General features: G+C 49.6%; 7 protein-coding genes across 7 annotated transcripts; 3 read left to right on the top strand and 4 right to left on the bottom strand.

Annotated features, from left to right (window-relative positions):
* Positions 1-2,654: 2,654 nt before the first annotated feature.
* On the top strand, positions 2,655-5,027 carry LCP9604111_2931 (uncharacterized protein; the record flags this gene model as incomplete). The annotated part of the gene is made up of 2 exons (XM_039070463.1): positions 2,655-3,040; positions 3,125-5,027. 2 exons carry the CDS (start codon positions 2,655-2,657, stop codon positions 5,025-5,027), a joined length of 2,289 nt encoding a protein of 762 aa, XP_038930886.1.
* A 620-nt stretch (positions 5,028-5,647) lies between these two features.
* Positions 5,648-7,591, top strand: LCP9604111_2930 (glutamine--tRNA ligase; the record flags this gene model as incomplete). The annotated part of the gene is made up of 1 exon (XM_039070462.1): positions 5,648-7,591. One exon carries the CDS (start codon positions 5,648-5,650, stop codon positions 7,589-7,591), a length of 1,944 nt encoding a protein of 647 aa, XP_038930885.1.
* A 548-nt stretch (positions 7,592-8,139) lies between these two features.
* LCP9604111_2929 (proteasome regulatory particle base subunit RPT5) lies at positions 8,140-9,714 on the bottom strand (the record flags this gene model as incomplete). The annotated part of the gene is made up of 3 exons (XM_039070460.1): positions 8,140-8,798; positions 8,857-9,272; positions 9,401-9,714. The coding sequence occupies 3 exons, from the start codon at positions 9,712-9,714 to the stop codon at positions 8,140-8,142; spliced, it is 1,389 nt and encodes a 462-aa protein (XP_038930884.1).
* Positions 9,715-9,998: 284 nt separating this feature from the next.
* Positions 9,999-12,023, bottom strand: LCP9604111_2928 (putative trimethyllysine dioxygenase TmlH; the record flags this gene model as incomplete). The annotated part of the gene is made up of 12 exons (XM_039070459.1): positions 9,999-10,114; positions 10,167-10,238; positions 10,293-10,775; positions 10,832-10,931; positions 10,984-11,083; positions 11,141-11,261; positions 11,316-11,376; positions 11,431-11,497; positions 11,569-11,586; positions 11,642-11,787; positions 11,867-11,909; positions 11,968-12,023. 12 exons carry the CDS (start codon positions 12,021-12,023, stop codon positions 9,999-10,001), a joined length of 1,383 nt encoding a protein of 460 aa, XP_038930883.1.
* A 247-nt stretch (positions 12,024-12,270) lies between these two features.
* LCP9604111_2927 (putative peroxisomal dehydratase) lies at positions 12,271-13,428 on the bottom strand (the record flags this gene model as incomplete). The annotated part of the gene is made up of 5 exons (XM_039070458.1): positions 12,271-12,613; positions 12,682-12,775; positions 12,831-13,151; positions 13,205-13,253; positions 13,309-13,428. 5 exons carry the CDS (start codon positions 13,426-13,428, stop codon positions 12,271-12,273), a joined length of 927 nt encoding a protein of 308 aa, XP_038930882.1.
* Positions 13,429-14,020: 592 nt separating this feature from the next.
* rmtA (protein-arginine omega-N methyltransferase HMT1) lies at positions 14,021-15,442 on the bottom strand (the record flags this gene model as incomplete). Its single annotated transcript, XM_039070457.1, has 7 exons — positions 14,021-14,027; positions 14,090-14,561; positions 14,618-14,949; positions 15,015-15,124; positions 15,190-15,209; positions 15,281-15,294; positions 15,351-15,442. The coding sequence occupies 7 exons, from the start codon at positions 15,440-15,442 to the stop codon at positions 14,021-14,023; spliced, it is 1,047 nt and encodes a 348-aa protein (XP_038930881.1).
* Positions 15,443-16,125: 683 nt separating this feature from the next.
* LCP9604111_2925 (PGAP3/PER1 family protein) lies at positions 16,126-17,296 on the top strand (the record flags this gene model as incomplete). The annotated part of the gene is made up of 4 exons (XM_039070456.1): positions 16,126-16,251; positions 16,301-16,343; positions 16,402-17,176; positions 17,242-17,296. The coding sequence occupies 4 exons, from the start codon at positions 16,126-16,128 to the stop codon at positions 17,294-17,296; spliced, it is 999 nt and encodes a 332-aa protein (XP_038930880.1).
* Between the last annotated feature and the right edge of the window lie 190 nt (positions 17,297-17,486).

The raw sequence follows: 17,486 nt of genomic DNA, 5'->3' as shown, positions 1-17,486 counted from the left end.
TACTTTCTCTTTTAGGAAAGTGTTTCCTCGACAACCACGCTCCTTCTACATCTGCCACTTCCTATTTCCCCACCTCGTTTCTTCCGTTTGAGAACTACCTAACACATGTAAATATGGAAGGCGCAACCTAACAGAGAAGATAAATTATAAACCCTCCCCCCCGCAAACCAGAACCACATCAACACCTCCCACTATAGTCTATCCATATCCAAAAACCGAAATGACCCAAAGACCAAAACCAACAATCCTCCCCTCGACCTACACACAAACAACATCGCCAGAAACATTCCCAGCCCCAATCCACGGCGATATATCCTGGCACACCTTAATCTCATCCCCGCAAACAGAGTCCACACACCTGTGCGCAGGAATAGCAACCTGCCCCCCAGTGACAGGCCACCTGTGCGCGCACCGCCACACACAGGCTGAGATATATCATATCCTTGACGGCGAGGGCGATGTGACTATCGACGGGGTTGTGAGCAAAGTACGCGCTGGGAGTACGGTCTTTATTCCTTCGGATGCCGAGCATGGGATTGTTAATACTGGGACTGTGGAGTTGAGGTGGTATTATGTTTTTCCTACGGGCAGTTTTGGGGATGTTGTTTATCGCTTTAGGGGGGATGAGAAGGAGACGGCGAAGGCGAAACTGTGAGGGTTTGAGGTTGATGCTAAATATAAACACCAAGTACAAGTACACAGCACTAGGAAACACTATCTAGATCCAGCCCCTCCCTTGCATGCATTTAAACTTTGATGTTCGTATCAGAGTCATTAGTGTTTCTCGTCCATGTACTGGTCTCCATGGTCTGTCCATGGGTGTGAGATGCTCTCACGTGCTCTGAATAGTAAGGTCCTTTGAATGACACCTAGCCTTTCTACTCGACAATAAGGAATAGCGCTTGTATGGGGCGTCGGCGGCATCTTGGCTTGCCTCGTCATCTTTCCGTCCGAACCACGTCCAAGGTAGTGACTAACTGTGTAGTATATAGTTAGTTATTATGGAGCAGCTCGGTACAGACTCCGTGAAGGACCGTTGCCATCATACGACATGTGTTCTCTCACAGCTACCGAATATCCACCCCTAATTGTCTATGCTATATTCCATGGTATGACGGGAGATTGCATTGAACCTAGGAACACCCCGAGAGTGGCACTATCAAGCCCTAGTCGTCAGCGCAACAAGATCGATTGGTGCAATTGGCCGTATTGGACTTAGGACCCTCAGAGTGTCTCCACCAGATCGGAGTTTCAGTCGTGAGACTCTTCCATGTTCCGACCTGTTGAAGTGGATTGAAATATACATACATAGCCGAGCGTTCCGCTTTTGGTTGGTTAGCGCATACAGACATATACATTGTTACATGTCAAGGGGAATTATGTAGATGGACTCCTCCGTACTATCCGTTGAGTCTTTTACATGTGAATGACCGATTCGCTGATCTTGCTATTTATATTGTCCCGGGAGATTGTTGCTAGGGGATTGAGTCGAACCATGCCTTTTTTAAGTTTAATAATAGGTACAACATGTACGATCCAAGGTTAGACTATGTGATAGTGGTTATATTCGGGAGCATGCTGATAATTATAAAAGTGATATATATGTCGATCCCGTTATGCCATGCAGTGACGCGCAGACCATTCTGAAGTACTCCGTAATAAAGCCGAAGTCAAAAGTAAGAATTGGCGTCCCCGCCCAATTGCCTATTCCATTGGCCTGCAGGATGATATGCGCTTGGGCCGTTTAGATATAGAAAGGGGATAACCTGGGAACAATATAAACTGAAACGCCTTACAGTGTTATCATTCTAAATGGGGATAAAAGCAACGAGATAGCGAGATAACAGATAATAAGATACATGTAATAACATCACGGCGCGCAACATAACCAACAGCAAAGAGAAAAGAAAAGAAAAACACGGAAAAGGGGTAAAATGCACTTAACCGGACTAAAACTGCCCCGACCCATCGCGCTAAACCTAACGGAGCCATAGCGTGGTCACGTCCACGAACCCTCGGACGTTTTTGATATTCAATGTTCCTTGGCGTGTCCTGTGTACGGAGGTTTGGATGTATTGTAGGGATATCAGAGAATTGCAGTTCTTGATTTTAGATATTCAAAGATTCTATACTGTAGTAATGTACAATATAAACACTACATATGTCTAATTCCCACATCCGGCTGTACCAAAAATCATAGGGCCAACCCCTGAACCGCCTCTTCCCGTCTCCGCTCCTACACTTGGGCATGCTGCACGGCTTACAGTCTGAATGGAGTCCACGGGTAAGGACCTTCAACTCATTCCCTGATGTGGGGGAGATCGACTGACAATAGTCTTTCCTTCTTTTCTTGTCCTTTTTTCTTTTTCCTTTTGATTATCCAATGCTAGTTCTTAGAGCGTGTCTGATCCTTTCATTCTCACATATCCCTTATGATTCTTCCCTTCTCTTTTCTCTTCGCCTCGTTTCTCGATCGGATTGCTCAATACGTGTATTGTGTGACTATATAAAAACGGTTGGAATCTGCCGATCTCCATATCTTACGCCATCTTCCGAATTCCCTACATTCCCGAACCCCTCCACCTCCCTATTGGGAATTTACACTGCTTTTTCCCGTCTCGCGTCGTTTGCTCCGATGCCAGATCACATTCACAATGAGTGTTGTCGCAATTAGAACAGAGACCCCGGTGGTATCTTACAATTCCATCCCCGGGAATCATGTCGACGATGCCGTTCATTCACGAACCTCCTCGGTATCCTCCTACCGAACCAACTATACCGCGTCAACCGCGCCGACCACATATCCCCCATCGTCCCCGGCTTCATCTTACCGTCAATGCGACTCGGTCAATTCCCTTCCCAAGTTAACCGAGCCAATTCAACGCAGAATACCACACGAGGTCTACGAAGTGATAATCCACCATTTAGAAGAGTTGCACAAAGGGCAGCACCAGACAGGATGTACGACGTGTTTTCAACGCGATTTACACGCCTTGGCCTTGACCTGTCGGTCCTGGGAAAAGGCCGTTAGAGGACCTCTGTGAGTTTGAGTCCAGCCCCCTTGATTCATTCAGGGTTAGGAAGAAGTCCAAAGAGTGTTTGCTGACTGAACATACCATACTAGATATCACAGTATACACATCGTTGGAAATGATTCCCCGGCTCAACTCAAGAAATACCGCCTCAAAAGAGGGAGTCGTCTGAAGCTCTTGAGACGAACCCTCCGCGAACGAAAGTTGCTGGCCAACCTTGTATACGAACTACGCGTGCCCCAATTAGATTTGCTCTTTACCATGAAACAAGGTACCCAGTGGCAGGAGTATCGAGACCTGGTCGCGTCCGTGGTTATGGTGTGCCCGAACTTAGAGCGCCTATTAGGCTTGTCTATTCCGTATCACCATGAATTCGATCGTCTGACCCATGCTTTGTCGACCCGGAAAAAGCTCAAAGAGCACACATGGGTTTTGGGCGAGGCCGCACGAGCGCCGGAGCTATCTCCGCGCGACGACTCCTGCCCTGGGAGTCTGGGTCCTTCGCAAATGTTCGAGTTTCTGGATTACCATACGTCGTGGACAAATCTGGAGACACTGATGCTTTATGGATTGAACGGAAATGGCGCATTGGAACCTAGCATCTCCCTACGCATCTTTAATCTCCTTCCCTCATTGCGAAACCTTTGCATTACCTCTTTCAACAAAGACTCCTTTGATAATAGCACATTGATGTGTCTGCCACCCTTGGAGTCATTAAGGTTGGAGAACCTGCCCGGGATTACAGATGCTGGTCTTTCACAGTACACGTCGCGACCCGAATCACTCTCCCTCAAGACACTCGTCCTAGTCGAGCAGAACATCAAGTCACTGCTAGTCATCTCCAAACTCCTCGCGTCACTACGAGGACTCGAGCGGTTCAAGATAGTCCAGACGGAAAAGTGTCCAACTTTGCCAGACGGACATATGGTCTTCCAGCCTATCCTGGCCTCATCGACTTTAAAATACCTCCACTGGGATGTGGCATGTCCAGACCCAGGCACAGCCCTCACCCAGCTTGATACCCTCCCCTTCCAGAAACCCACAAAACCCTCCAATACCCCCAACTATCATCTTGCCCAAAGTATCATCTCCGCTGGTTTCCCTCAACTGGAAGCTCTCCGCGCACCCTGCGACGTGGAACCCCCAGGTGCCCTCCAGGCTGTCTGCCGGCCTGTATTAAAGGGACAAGCCTTACTCCGACCAGACCGGTACAGTCTGCCCCGCAGCTCCCACGGTTCCGTGAATACTCGACCGCTCGCTCTACCGGCGGGAAATAATCTGACCTCAGCCCGAATTCGTGCCCAGACGTTCATAGACATGGCCGCTAAGGACACTGAGGCCGGGATGCGGGTTCTGATCCAAGATTACTCGGACACGTATGTGCCGGACAACGCGCAGAACTCCCAATTCGAAGAAGAGCCCGAGCAGGAAATGGATGACTACGGGATCTGGGCTGCCTGCGAGCGGTTTAAAGATGAGGCTAATGACTGCAGCGGCCCCAAAACGGTCTACGAGTTCCGCATGCCAACCTTGATGGGCCGTAGTGGTTTCCGCGATCCTGCAACGGGCGCATCAATTCCTCACTTCATCCTCCGTCCTGATATCACCGGTCAGGAGGCAGACGGTGGCTTGATTGGGTGGAAACAATTGCTAGCCTCGAATCAGTCACTGTTGTATGCTGCTGGGGTGGGCGTCAACTGCTTCGGCAGCGGGAGCCCCTTTATCCCACCTCCCGAGGATATCATGTCGCCTGCATCCACCATTTCCAGGTTTGGCTGGGGAAGCTTGGGTGGGCGGTCTGTGATGGGTACGTCTCCAACGACACCCACGACTCCAAGCACGCCTATGAGTAGTGTACAGGGCTCGGCCTTGCCTTGGGACAAGGATACCTGCACTGGAACCTGGAACCACAAAACGGGCCGGGACTGGTGGTTCCATATGGAGCGTGACCGTCCGGGCAACTCAGAGCTCGTTGACATTAAACAACTTTTCTGACCCCGATCTTTCTACTTCTTGATCCCTTTTTTCCTCCTATTTCTTGTCTACATATTCTGCGCCATATACCCCACACTTGTTGTATTCTCTTTTTCTTATCTCTTGTTTTTCTTATTTCATTCCGATCATTTAGTTGGCTGGTTCTTATCTCATTGTACAGGGTTCATGATACACGCATTGCTGTGTCAGATGTACGGGGATAGCGTTGCATAATGATCCGGTATGCTTTGGATCTGGTCATTCGAACTGTCTTTCATTGTTGTATCATTATTGGCGCATCGGTGGAAGGTTAATGTGCACTGTGCTTCTTTCTGTCTTTTTTGAGTCTGCGTACTCCCTGTATCATAGTTGTATCATATTTGTACAGTATTGATCACAAATTAAGAATTGAACCGCATATGAAATGACTCATTATATGTAAAAATAGCCCTGAAGCCCTATGCATAGTCACTTGGCATCCAGGGGCCCAGGTCGGTATTCTCTGGCAGTATAGAAGATGACTCATCCCGGGCTGAATCGGACCGATAAGCGAATGTCAACTGATAAGCATTGAATACAAAGAGCCCCTCGTGAGAAAAAAATATCCCCCACCTTCGCTTTCCCAATTGTTATCCGTCGCAATGGACCCCGCAAAGCCTGTCGACCTGCCTGAGAGGCCCAAGGAAGCCACCGAGCCTACAGATCCACCCAAGAAGTCCAAGAGTCAGGAGAAGAAAGAGGCCGCAGCGGCTAAGAAGGCGGCGGCTAAGCTAGCAAGACAGGACCAGCCCAAATCAAAGGGAGAGCCAAAGGCACCCAAGGCCAAGGATGCTCCCGCACCCCGTGACCCTGAAGCCATGTTCAAGGTCGGCTTCCTGCACGACGTGTACCAGGAAAAGCCCCTTTCAGAGACCGTGCCCAAGATCCGCACGCGATTCCCACCCGAGCCCAACGGATACCTCCACATCGGCCACAGCAAGGCCATCGCGATCAACTTTGGATTTGCAAAGTACCACGGTGGGGAGTGCATTCTGCGCTTCGATGACACCAACCCAGAAGGCGAGGAGGAGCGGTACTACAATGCCATTCGGGAGATTGTGACATGGCTCGGCTTTACACCTGTGCGTGAGACCAACGCCAGCGATAACTTCGATCGTCTCTATGAGCTCGCAGAGGACCTCATCAAGCGTGATGGCGCATACGTCTGCCATTGCAACAAGTCCGAGATCAAGGCCCAGCGTGGTGAGATCGAGGGCGGCCAGCGCGGCGGTGAACGCTTCTCATGCAGCCACCGTACACGACCCATCGAGGAGTCCCTCTCCGAGTTCCGTGCCATGCGCGACGGAAAATACAAGGCGGGCGAGGCAGCTCTGCGCATGAAGCAGGATATCACAGACCCGAACCCGCAGATGTGGGATCTGTTCGCCTGGCGCATCATGGGCTCCGAGGACAAGCAGCACCACCTCACCGGCGGCAAGTGGAAGATTTACCCAACCTACGACTTCGCGCACTGTTTGTGTGATAGCATTGAGGAAATCTCGCACTCACTGTGCACAACCGAGTTCGAGCTCTCTCGCGTCTCGTACGAGTGGCTCTGCGATAAGCTGGAGGTCTACCGCCCCAACCAGCGCGAGTACGGCCGTCTTAACATCACCGGCACTGTTCTCTCCAAGCGCAAGATCATCCAGCTTGTCAAGGAAGGACATGTCCGCGACTGGGATGACCCACGTCTGTACACGCTCATCGCACTGCGCCGTCGCGGCGTGCCCCCCGGTGCCATCCTCTCCTTCGTCAACGACCTCGGCGTAACAAAGAACACCACCAACGTCCAGGTCACCAAGTTCGAGCAGATCGTCCGCCAGTACCTTGAGACCACCGTGCCACGTCTGATGGTCGTTCTCGAGCCGCTGAAGGTCATCATCGACGACCTCCCGGAAGACCACCTCGAGCTCATCGACTGCCCCTTCTCCAAAGACCCAGCCTTCGGCACCCACAACATCCCCTTCACGAAGACCGTCTACATCGAGCGCTCGGACTTCCGCGCCGTTGACTCACCAGACTACTTCCGCCTCGCCCCCGGCAAAACCGTCGGCCTCCTCAAAGTCCCCTACCCCATCACGGCGACCTCCTTCGAAACAGACCCTGCCACCGGCGAAGTCACCTGCGTGCACGCCAAATACGAGAAACCCGCCGAAGGCGAAGCCCCCACGAAACCCAAGTCCTTCATCCACTGGATCGGCGAGTCGGCCGCGCACAACAGCCCCGTCCGCGCCGAAGTCCGCGCCTTCAACTCGCTCTTCAAGTCAGAGGATCCCTCTGCCCACCCGGCCGGTTTCCTCGCCGATATCAACCCGGACTCCGAGGAGATCTTCAAGGATGCCATGGTCGAGACTGGAATCCGGGATATCTCCCGCTCGGCGCCGTGGCCTAAGGAGGAGGGTGCTGCGGAGCCGGGTGAGCACAAGCACTCGATTCGCTTCCAGGGAATGCGTGTTGCGTACTTTGCTGTCGATCGCGAGTCGACTGATGAGAAGTTGGTGCTTAATCGCATTGTTACTCTCAAGGATACCCAGGGTAAGAATTGAGACTTGGAACTGGCGGCTTTCTGATTAGGGAGCCTTTTGTTCTTTGTCTTTGACTCTTTGGATTCTCCTTTTCTAACTCCTTTCCTGTTTCTTTTATATAAAACCCATGGTGGAAGTTGTGCGGGTGTGTGTGATGAGCCACGGTTGTTGGTATGGATTTATGACTATTGCATCTTTGCGTGTCTTTTTATCTTTTTTTTTCCTCTTGGGGATTTTCTAGGCTGTTGTGGTATTCACTATGCATCAATGGTTATAGTGGCAGTTATTGTTCTACGCCACAATGCCAGTGATCAAACACGACTTTAATCAGAATATCTATGTCTACGAGTACAACTCCGCCACAGAGTATCACGGCATGGTAAAAGATTAAGTGCCATTTACTCGGAGATATAAAGAAAATCGTAATAAGAATTCTCCATTCATGCATAACGAATTACCGGCTTCCATTCAAGCCGAGGGAGCATACATACACGAGATGACTCGGAACAAAGAGGCAACAAAGCAGAGAAAGTGTATGGATCGGGACATAAAAAGGAAAACCGTCTACTCTAAACGTAGATGCCCATGTTGGTATCCTTCTTTTTAGCCTGGACCTCAGCGATAGCATCGACGTAGTTCTCATGACCGATCTTGCTCAGACCCTTCCGGAGCGCAATCATACCAGCCTCAACACAAACAGCCTTAAGCTGAGCACCGCCAAACTCGTCTGTGCTGCGAGCCAACTCGGCCCAGTTGACGCTGTCCTCGACGGACATCTTGCGCGAGTGGATCTGCAGGATGTTGGCGCGAGCTTCCTCGTTCGGCAAGGGGAACTCGATCTTTCGGTCCAGACGACCGGAGCGCAGGAGGGCAGGGTCCAGCACGTCGACTCGGTTGGTTGCCGCTAGAACCTTGATACGGTCGTCCGATGCAAAGCCGTCCAGTTGGTTCAGGAGTTCCAGCATGGTTCGCTGCACTTCACGATCTCCGGATTTTTCTGAGTCGAAACGCTTCGTACCAATGGCGTCCAGCTCGTCGATAAAGATGATGGAGGGCGCCTTCTCCTTGGCCAGGGCAAAGCAGTCGCGCACAAGCTTGGCACCGTCTCCAATGAACATCTGCACCAGTTGGGGCCCGGCGAGCTTGAGGAATGTGGCGTTCGTCTCTGCGGCACAGGCACGGGCCAGAAGTGTCTTACCGGTTCCTGGAGGTCCGTACATCAAAGCACCTGGGAAGGAAAATGAATGTTAGCTTTGAAGCACAGGGGAAGGAGGAAAGTAACTCACCCTTGGGGGCCTTAATGCCGATTTTCTTAAAGCGCTCTGCCTCCTTCATAGGCCATACGATGGCTTCCACGATCTCTTCGATCTGTTTATCCAGACCACCAATATCTGTGTACTTCTCCGTAGGCTTCTCGTCGACTTCCATTGCCTTGACGCGGTTGTCATACTCGGCCGGTAGTGTGTCCAGAATGAGATATGAGTCCTTGTTGACACCGATCAAGTCACCGGGCTTCAGCGTTTCATGGTCGACAAGGCCAATGAGCGGAAGGAAGATCGTCTGGCGGGTGGAGGTCTTGATGACAGCGGATTTGCCTACACGGGTCGCATCGAGGTCGATATTAGCTCCTTCCTCTGCTGCCTCTGCCTCCACATCAAGGTCCAATAGCTCGACGACGTTTCCAACAAGGTATGGTAGTTGCCTATATAGTCACAAATGAAAATGTCAGTGGACTGTTGATATTAAAGTGTCTTTTCGCCGATCCGCAAGCCGGCCACCGAGCTCCGCGGGCTTGCAGAACAGCGAATACGGGGACTAGTGAATGCACACCTGTTGTTCTCAATCTTTTCTTGATTATCCTTCACCTTCTCCCTCATTGTGCTCTGCTCATGTGTCAAACGCTGGAACTCGCTTTTCATGATTCGCATCTCGTTCTCCAACATCCGCCGTCGCGTAACAATGTCTGCAGTGCTTGAGTTCAAGATATCCTCGTCCAGCATCTCTTCTTCTTCGTCTTTTTTATCGGCGTCTGTCATGTCGGCATCGCCGTCACCTTCGGGCTTCTTGCCATCGCCATCGTTCTGGTCTTGCTTCTTCTCTCTCTGCTCCTGCTCAAGGTCTTCGAGGTCCTCAAGAGTCGACATGGCGGAATCGAGAAATTGCGAATTATGAGATAACTAAATTAAAAAGCTCGGAAATGAAGAGACAGTAGGTGGGTAGATTGGAAAGGATGGGGGGAAGATGGGGAAAGAGGAAGAGCTGTCGGTGGCCGAGCTCCAACAACGTCAGCCATAGAGGATCACGTGATGCGATCTAAGTTTATAATCAAGTGCGATTCGATTCTATCTAGTTACTCCGTACTTGAATCACTTTTGCTTTATACAATGTGATTTTCTGTGGATTTATCTTGCATCAGGTACCACAGAACCTAGATGAACCAATAAGGATTCTGGGGATTGTCTCCACCGTTGCCCAGGTTGTCCAGCACCTCTTTCCGGCCGAACTTGAGCAGGCGAAGTCGAGAAATGTAGTCATCGTTGTTGACTGGCACTTCGTTAGTACAAAATCATTAACAGGCGCTATCAGAAATACATACCGTAGCCACCACACATTCGCCTCTTTCCAGTAAACTCAGAGCGACCATGTAACATTCTCCAGTTATCGAATACTAAGACAAAATATGTAAGCTGAAGTAGCCATCACAATGGCACAAAGAACTTACTGAGTGCCGATCCTGGTTGTAGCTTCGTCCACACTTCTCTGGTCTGCAATATCTCATTATAGTGGCGCGCAGCGCGGTGCCATTCGGTCTGTTCCGATGCCGACCAGTTGGTCTTTGGTGCACGATCATAGTTATTCCAGCGGATCTGGTACATTTTATTGAGATCCGGATGAATCGAAAATACCGGTGCCATGGCGGATGGTTGGATGCAGGTGTCTTCGTTCCCGCTTGCGTGCCAGGGGTGCCTATGCTTTACCAGTTGGGCATAATGCTCAGGACTTTCAAGGAGTAGTTGAGTTGCGGCTGCAAATCCATCAATTAGGAGATTCTCTCCTCCAGATCCTTCGGTATGGGATAGCAGATGGAAGAGCTGAAGCCTTGCAGGATCTGTGAAATAAGTGTTGTCTGTATGAGCACCGAGGAATTCGTTGGTGTATGCCGTGTCTTTAAAAGTCAAATCGGCTGTGAAGTCCCAAAAGCCACCTGAAGCTATGTTAGCTGAATGAGCCATTGGTGAATCGTTGATCTAGGGTACATACCATAATGAGTGTTCCTGATGAACGCAATTCGCTCGATGAGAGATTGGGTCGCCTCTGGGTTGATAGGAACGTCGTCTACAAAGCAGAATCCTTCATCCCACTTTAGTAATTGTTAGCAAGTTTGATCAAGGAGTCAAGACAGAAGGGCTTACAATATGGCTCAGCCATATTTGAAGAGATTTGTCGTCTGACATAACATCGTCATATTTGACTCTGGGACTCTGATCTGAATCCACGACTGGGGTGAAATGCCTTCCATGGTGTTAACATAATCCTGTGACTCTGGTTCTTTGGCTTTGAATAACTTACCTGGGACTTTGCAATGCCGATTGAGGATATGGCACCGACTTGGTTCCTTCAACGCTAGATAAGTCCTGCGAGTGTGCACGAAGCCAATCATACGAATAAAGTCCCGTGTGATTATCAGACCCTGTGGCGGTGTTAGTTCTGATGGTAATTCAAAGTTATGCATGTCGTCTCTCACACTTGATCTTGACCATATTGTCACTGTGCTCGATTGATTCTATCTTGACGTTTTGCGGAATCTGTAGGCGTAGTATTAGATAACAAGTAATCACAAGGAGCCGTAATTTTCCTACCGAGAAAGTGTTGCTTATCCTCTGCATCGTATCCGGATGAATACATTTGGGACACTGGCAGTTTTCTCTAGTCGTGGGCACCAAGTTGTCAATAAGAGGTGGAGGTCAAGCCTCTGCTTTTATATCCTGGTCACTAACCTGAGGAAAAAAAGACCGCTACAAAATCGAAGTCAGCTGCTATTCACCTTCCTTGGACTTATAACAAACTTACAAGTTTAACGGGATTTCCAGATCCTTTCTATCCTTACCTGGAAAGGTTACTATGTCGGACTTAGACCAAGCAACCTGAGGGCCATTCGAGGCCATCTTGGTGTTCAGCAATCTGGAGGAACCAGTGACATGTCGGTGGCCAGTTGTCTATGAACAACAGAACAGAGAGATCGAGTTAGTTTTTTTTGTAATCGACTCGGGTGTAAATGATGTGCTAAATCCATACCAAATCACTAACAAGGGAATAGCGGGGTCTCAGGCTCTTGGGTCTAATCCGAGAGGGTTTCAGCGTTGAACGTTCAATTCGACATGAATGGGAGTTCCTACCCGGCGCGACTCCACAGCCCACTCGGCCTGAGCGCTGTGCGCCAACTGAAGCTCATAATCGGTATAGAGAAAGAAGGGAGGGTCAAGAACGAGGAGATATGTAGCAGTGCTTGGCCAATTTTTGTAGGGTGGGACAACCGAGGTTGCGGTCACGTGCATATATATATAAGGAACTATACGGACATCAATAAGTTCACTTTCTACGAAAATGGCACGTGGTGATAAAGAAGGTATTTGCTATATACCTAGGTATGTATTTAGAGTCCAATTACATGCCATTGAACCGAGCTTTGGCATAATCAATCACAGCTTGCTCTTCGCCCCCGTCACCTTCAACAGACAACGGCCATTGCTCAACACAACCCGACCCTTGTCATTCTTAGTAACAAAGCGGATCTCTTCATAGCCATCCTGGATATTGCCCATTCTCCAGATCTCAGTGGTAAGCTTATCACCAGGCCGGACGGGCGAGGCAAAGCGAGCCTGGAACTCCTTCATATTGGCAGGGTTGCTACCACCGAGTTCACGCAGAATCCCGTGCGCGGCTGAATTCCAGCTGAAAAGGCCGTGGACAATAATACCTCCAAAGCCCATCTTCTTGCCGGGCTCTGGTGTGGCATGGAGAGGATTGTAGTCACCGTTGAGACTGGGCAAGGAGTCAGCATCAGACGTTTCAAGTATACAAGCCGAATTCTGTTTGCACCGAGTACTTACCGGTACAGGTGGGCTATCTCAGAGTTGCTCTGAATAACATGGGTAGCGTCAGGAGCCCTGCCCTCGGGCGGGGGATAGTTGACGGTGCTAGGTCCTGCTCGAATATGTCAGTTGATACTCTATGCTGGATAGGGGAACTATAATCTTACCCTTCGGGCCACCCCAGCCACCCTGTCCGACTAGGAAACCGCTACTCACGACCTTGGTGTAGACCTCGCCGCTCTCCTTATCCACAATAGACTGCTCGGTCTCGATCACAGTACCAGGTTTGCCTTTATCATAGACACCAATAACCTTATCGCGTAGCTCAAACTTACGCCCTGCACTAGTGGTAGGGAGCGGCTTCAGGATCGTGATCTTACGCTGACCATCGACGCCATGACGATGGTCCAGGTCAGGGACGCCTGGAATGTGAACTGCCTTTTGGCGGGCATAGAAATCAGTCACCTCCTGATCAGTGAGCTTGAATGCTAATAGCTTTGGAGTTAGTGCTGCCCGACCATTCCTTGGGCGATCAACATACGGAGGATGAGAGAATAGGTTGGGAAGACCGAGAAGTTCGGGTGGAGTTCCTGGATACCAGTTAGAATAATATTTAGACTAGTGTATATGTGGCTCGTGGCATACATAGAGGAAGTGCAGCTCATCGGCCTTGACACCAATACTGTTGGCGAACAATAGCACATCGCGCTTCTGCCAAGAAACCTCTTGGGCGGGGAATTCGTGACCAGCTCCAGGGGCCGACATTGGGATGGTAGTACGAAGGAGATATGAATATAAGATCAGATAAAAAAAAGAGGGTCAAGGGTAAGGGAAATCAAGAAAATAAAGGAGATGGCACACTAAAGTAGCTCCGGTAATTGCGGGGGCCATCAAGGAGCCGAGGATCTGATAATTTCTTTGGATTTGTTGCCGTGGGTTTGCCGATGAGGGCCTCTTCTTGGCACAATTTCCCCCTGCAGATCTTATATTCTTTTCTGTTAGGTCGCTGAAAGCTTTTTCAACCAATGGTGTCGTCTACATCGTAGCGTGGAAAACATGTCCAGAAGAAGAGCGTTGGAGTTTGCTAGACTAAGCATCGACTCGGGTATCTACCTGGAAATTCGAGGAGCTTCAGAATTATATCCCTCCGTTCGCGCCACAAAATGCATTTTTTCCTGCCTCCCGAGAATTAAACGCCGAAATAAACAAAGGCGAAACCAGATGTCCGATTCGCCTCGGGCAATTTCATACATGCCCATGCCAGGATGCATTGCGAGACGAAAATATTTCACTTAGACCGTGCAAACGTACAGTTGTACATCCCAATGACATCAAATTAGAGAAAAGTGGAAGAAAATTAACACCTACGATGCATTAGTATAATGACCTCAAGAACTAACCAAAGCAAAACAGCACAAGAACTTACATGCGGTAGAAGCAACCACCCTCAGCAGCGCGGGTGGCATCGGGGGTCTCGAACTTGTACGAGATGCTGATATCCAAGTCACGCTTGTTTTTATCGTTAGGGCGGTTCTCGACCCAGCCGGTAACACGCTCATCCTCCTCGACAGTGAGGACATCACGGAGGTAGAACACGGTCTGCTTCCAGTGGGTGTACTTGGCGTGAGGGCCAGTGGAGAAGTGAATGGGCTTGTGGCAGGCGCTGAACTCGATATCGAACCAGGCGATCAAGGCGTGGATGAAGTCGGGGCGCTTGGCCGTGAGGGCATAAGGAACCTTGAATGCAAGGTCGGCCGTGGTAACAGTGTTCAGATCAAAGGTGATGATCGGGCAGGGATCAGTCACAAGAGCCTTCATCTCGACAGTATCGACGAGGGGCTCGTTGAGAGCAATCTCCTTCATGGGGCTGTAGTCAAATCCGTAGACGTTGTCCCAGACTGAAAATGATCAGTACGTCGAAGAAAAACAGCTTCAGGGTAGACTTGTTGCTTACATCCAATCTTATCATCCTTGTAATCGCCATCCTCAATACCAGCAACATACATGGTGGCCTTATCGGGGAAGATCAGACCACCGGGGTTGAGGTAGGTGTCACGGGCGTAGAGAACGGTATCCAACATGGACTCGTAGAGAAGGAAGTAACCCATCCACTCGGAGATGATGATATCGACCTTGGGGAAAGGAAGGTTAACTTCCTCCATCTTGCCCTGGAGAAGAGTGATCTTATCGGACAGTCCGTTGACATCGACAATCTGACGGGCCTTCTCGATGATGGAGGACATATCGACACCAATGACGTGTTTTGCGCCAGCACGAGCAGCAAACCTGTTAAACAAAACAGTCAACAAGATATCTAAGAGCACGGTGTTGTTAATCAAGCGGATACATACATGCTCAGAATACCAGTTCCACAGCCGACATCGAGGACGATCTTGTCCTTGAAGATGTGGCGGTTTTGGTAGATGGAGTCGCGGTAGGAGCGTGTGCGCACATCATCTTTCTAGAAAGTAGAAAATGAAAGTTAGAGACTGGAAATAGTCAACTAGCCAGTGTATTTGTACTTACAAGCATCTCCTCGTGGATACCTGCAGCCCAAAAAATGACCGTTAGTAAAAAGCACGTAAAAATTTCGCTATCACGGATCGAGATAATTTACCGTGGTGGTCGTAACTATAAATGTATTAGCATCAACTTCCAACATACCCAATCAACGGAGAATAGCGTACCTAGTGAAGTAGCGGACTTCAGAGTGCTCCATGCCAACCATGCGATCAGCACTGCTGGTGATGCCCTGAGGGCTATCGGATCCGGTATCCATCTTGACTGTGCGAAAAAAAGAACGGGCCGAAAAGGAAGAATCGACAAGAGTAAAAAAAATGTCAATAGGAAGGATGTCAAAGATAAAAGTCCAACAGAGATCGATCCGTAACTTTTTTTTTCTGGATTATTTGCCCGCCCGCCAAGCTTAACTCCAATCCCCGCCCGCACTAGCCGTACTGGGAGATCACGTGTATACGCACGTGACACACGTGACACTACTTGCCCTCATTTCTATAGGGCTATCTGCGTGGCATAGTTGTACAGCTATATTGTACGGAGTTCTACGTAGTTATACTAATGCATACCTGCACTCTATTTGAATGGCATCTATGTGAAGAATAGCGCTTCTTCAAGGATAACTAGCATCAATTGACGATATCTAATATTCAAAGTAGATTACTTGCGCCATTGGCCCTGCCTTTCCTTTCGAGTGAACTACCAAGATCTCCAAGTTATAACGCGATTTGACAAGGATGATAAACAATGCCAATTCCACATTCATTGAAGTTGAATAAAGTAGATCAATGATGTCGCTGTGGGGTAAACAAAAGAGCTGGTTTGATCTTGCCAAGACCACCGAGGGAGGCTCTTCGATGCCGGGAGCTCCGCCTTACCTGTCATTCTTCCCCAAAGCTTACGCGTTGAACGCCTAAGACCTTGGAGCTAATCTTTTGGCCCACAATGAATCTGGGCGTAGGAAAAGTGAATCTCTACACTCTTTTCGCTCTCGTTTTTCTAGCCTCCCTCATTGGCAGGTCCAACGCGTCATTAGGAGACCACCTCCCCGACTTCAAAGAATGTGTCCAGGTACGACTCCCGCGACCAACAGACCCTTGGAAACGACTAACAACCATAGGTCTGTAAAACGGAAAATTGTCAGCACGGAAATTCAGTGCTACGTATGTCAAATCATTGTTCCAACCGTTCGCCGCGTTTCCCCTTTGCTGATCTATTTAGCGCTGCACCTCCGCTTGCTACTATGGACCTGCCCTGCTGAATGTGACTACACCTGTCAACATGTCATTACCGACCGTCGAGTTTCGCGTGATCCTCCAATGATCAGCCCGATTGTACAATTCCACGGGAAATGGCCGTTCCGTAGGCTCCTAGGGATGCAGGAGCCCTTCTCGGTGCTCTTCTCGTTCTTCAACTTCGCCGCCCACTGGCACGGCATGTCCCGTATCCAAGAGTCGATCCCCAGTTGGCACTCACTTCGCCCATACTACATGATGTTTGGATACATTGGACTCGCAAGCTGGAGTTTCAGCATGTTATTTCACATGCGCGATTTCCCCCTGACCGAGAAACTGGACTATTGGGCGGCTGGCGCCAACGTGCTGTTTGGTCTCTACCTTGCCGTCATTCGAATCCTCCGCCTGGACCTTGAAAATCCTCCATATCGGCCAACTCTGCGTCGACTTTGGACTGCTATCTGCGTTCTGCTATATGTATTGCACGTGTCTTATCTTACCTTTTGGTCTTGGGACTACACCTACAATATGATAGCGAACGTAGTGGTTGGCATTATCCAGAACCTTATGTGGACCGGATTCAGTATCTTCCGATACCAAAAACATTTGAAGTCTTGGACCGCCTGGCCTGGTATGATTGTGGCGTGGATAATCATGGCTATGAGTTTGGAGCTGCTCGACTTCCCCCCTTGGAATGGGTTGATTGACGCGCACAGCCTCTGGCATCTGGGTACAGTGGTCCCCGCTGTGTGGTGGTATTCGTAAGTCCCCCACGTTCCAACGACACAATACGTTTTCGTGACTAATGCATCGGTTGGTCCCGAAGGTTCCTGATCAGGGACACACAGGACGATATTGCGGCGCATAGGCTCAAGGCATGAAGAGGATCAAAATTCGGCAAAATTCGGCGATCTTTATATATAGATATACATCCCCAGGATAGCATAGACATACTAATATGTCATGCTTGACTGTAGCTTAGACGTGGAGGTAGCAGTAATGAAGGTTGGAGTGCTCCCCACCAGAATGTTTTTCGTTGCAGTTAATTTCCACGGCGTCTAATGCGGGTAA

This window comes from Penicillium roqueforti, assembly GCF_015533775.1.
Source record: "Penicillium roqueforti strain LCP96 04111 chromosome Unknown scaffold_04, whole genome shotgun sequence".
Classification (NCBI taxonomy): Eukaryota; Fungi; Ascomycota; class Eurotiomycetes; order Eurotiales; family Aspergillaceae; genus Penicillium; species Penicillium roqueforti.
Note: the sequence above shows the minus strand (reverse complement) of the source record. Positions and strands in the feature narration are given on the sequence as shown.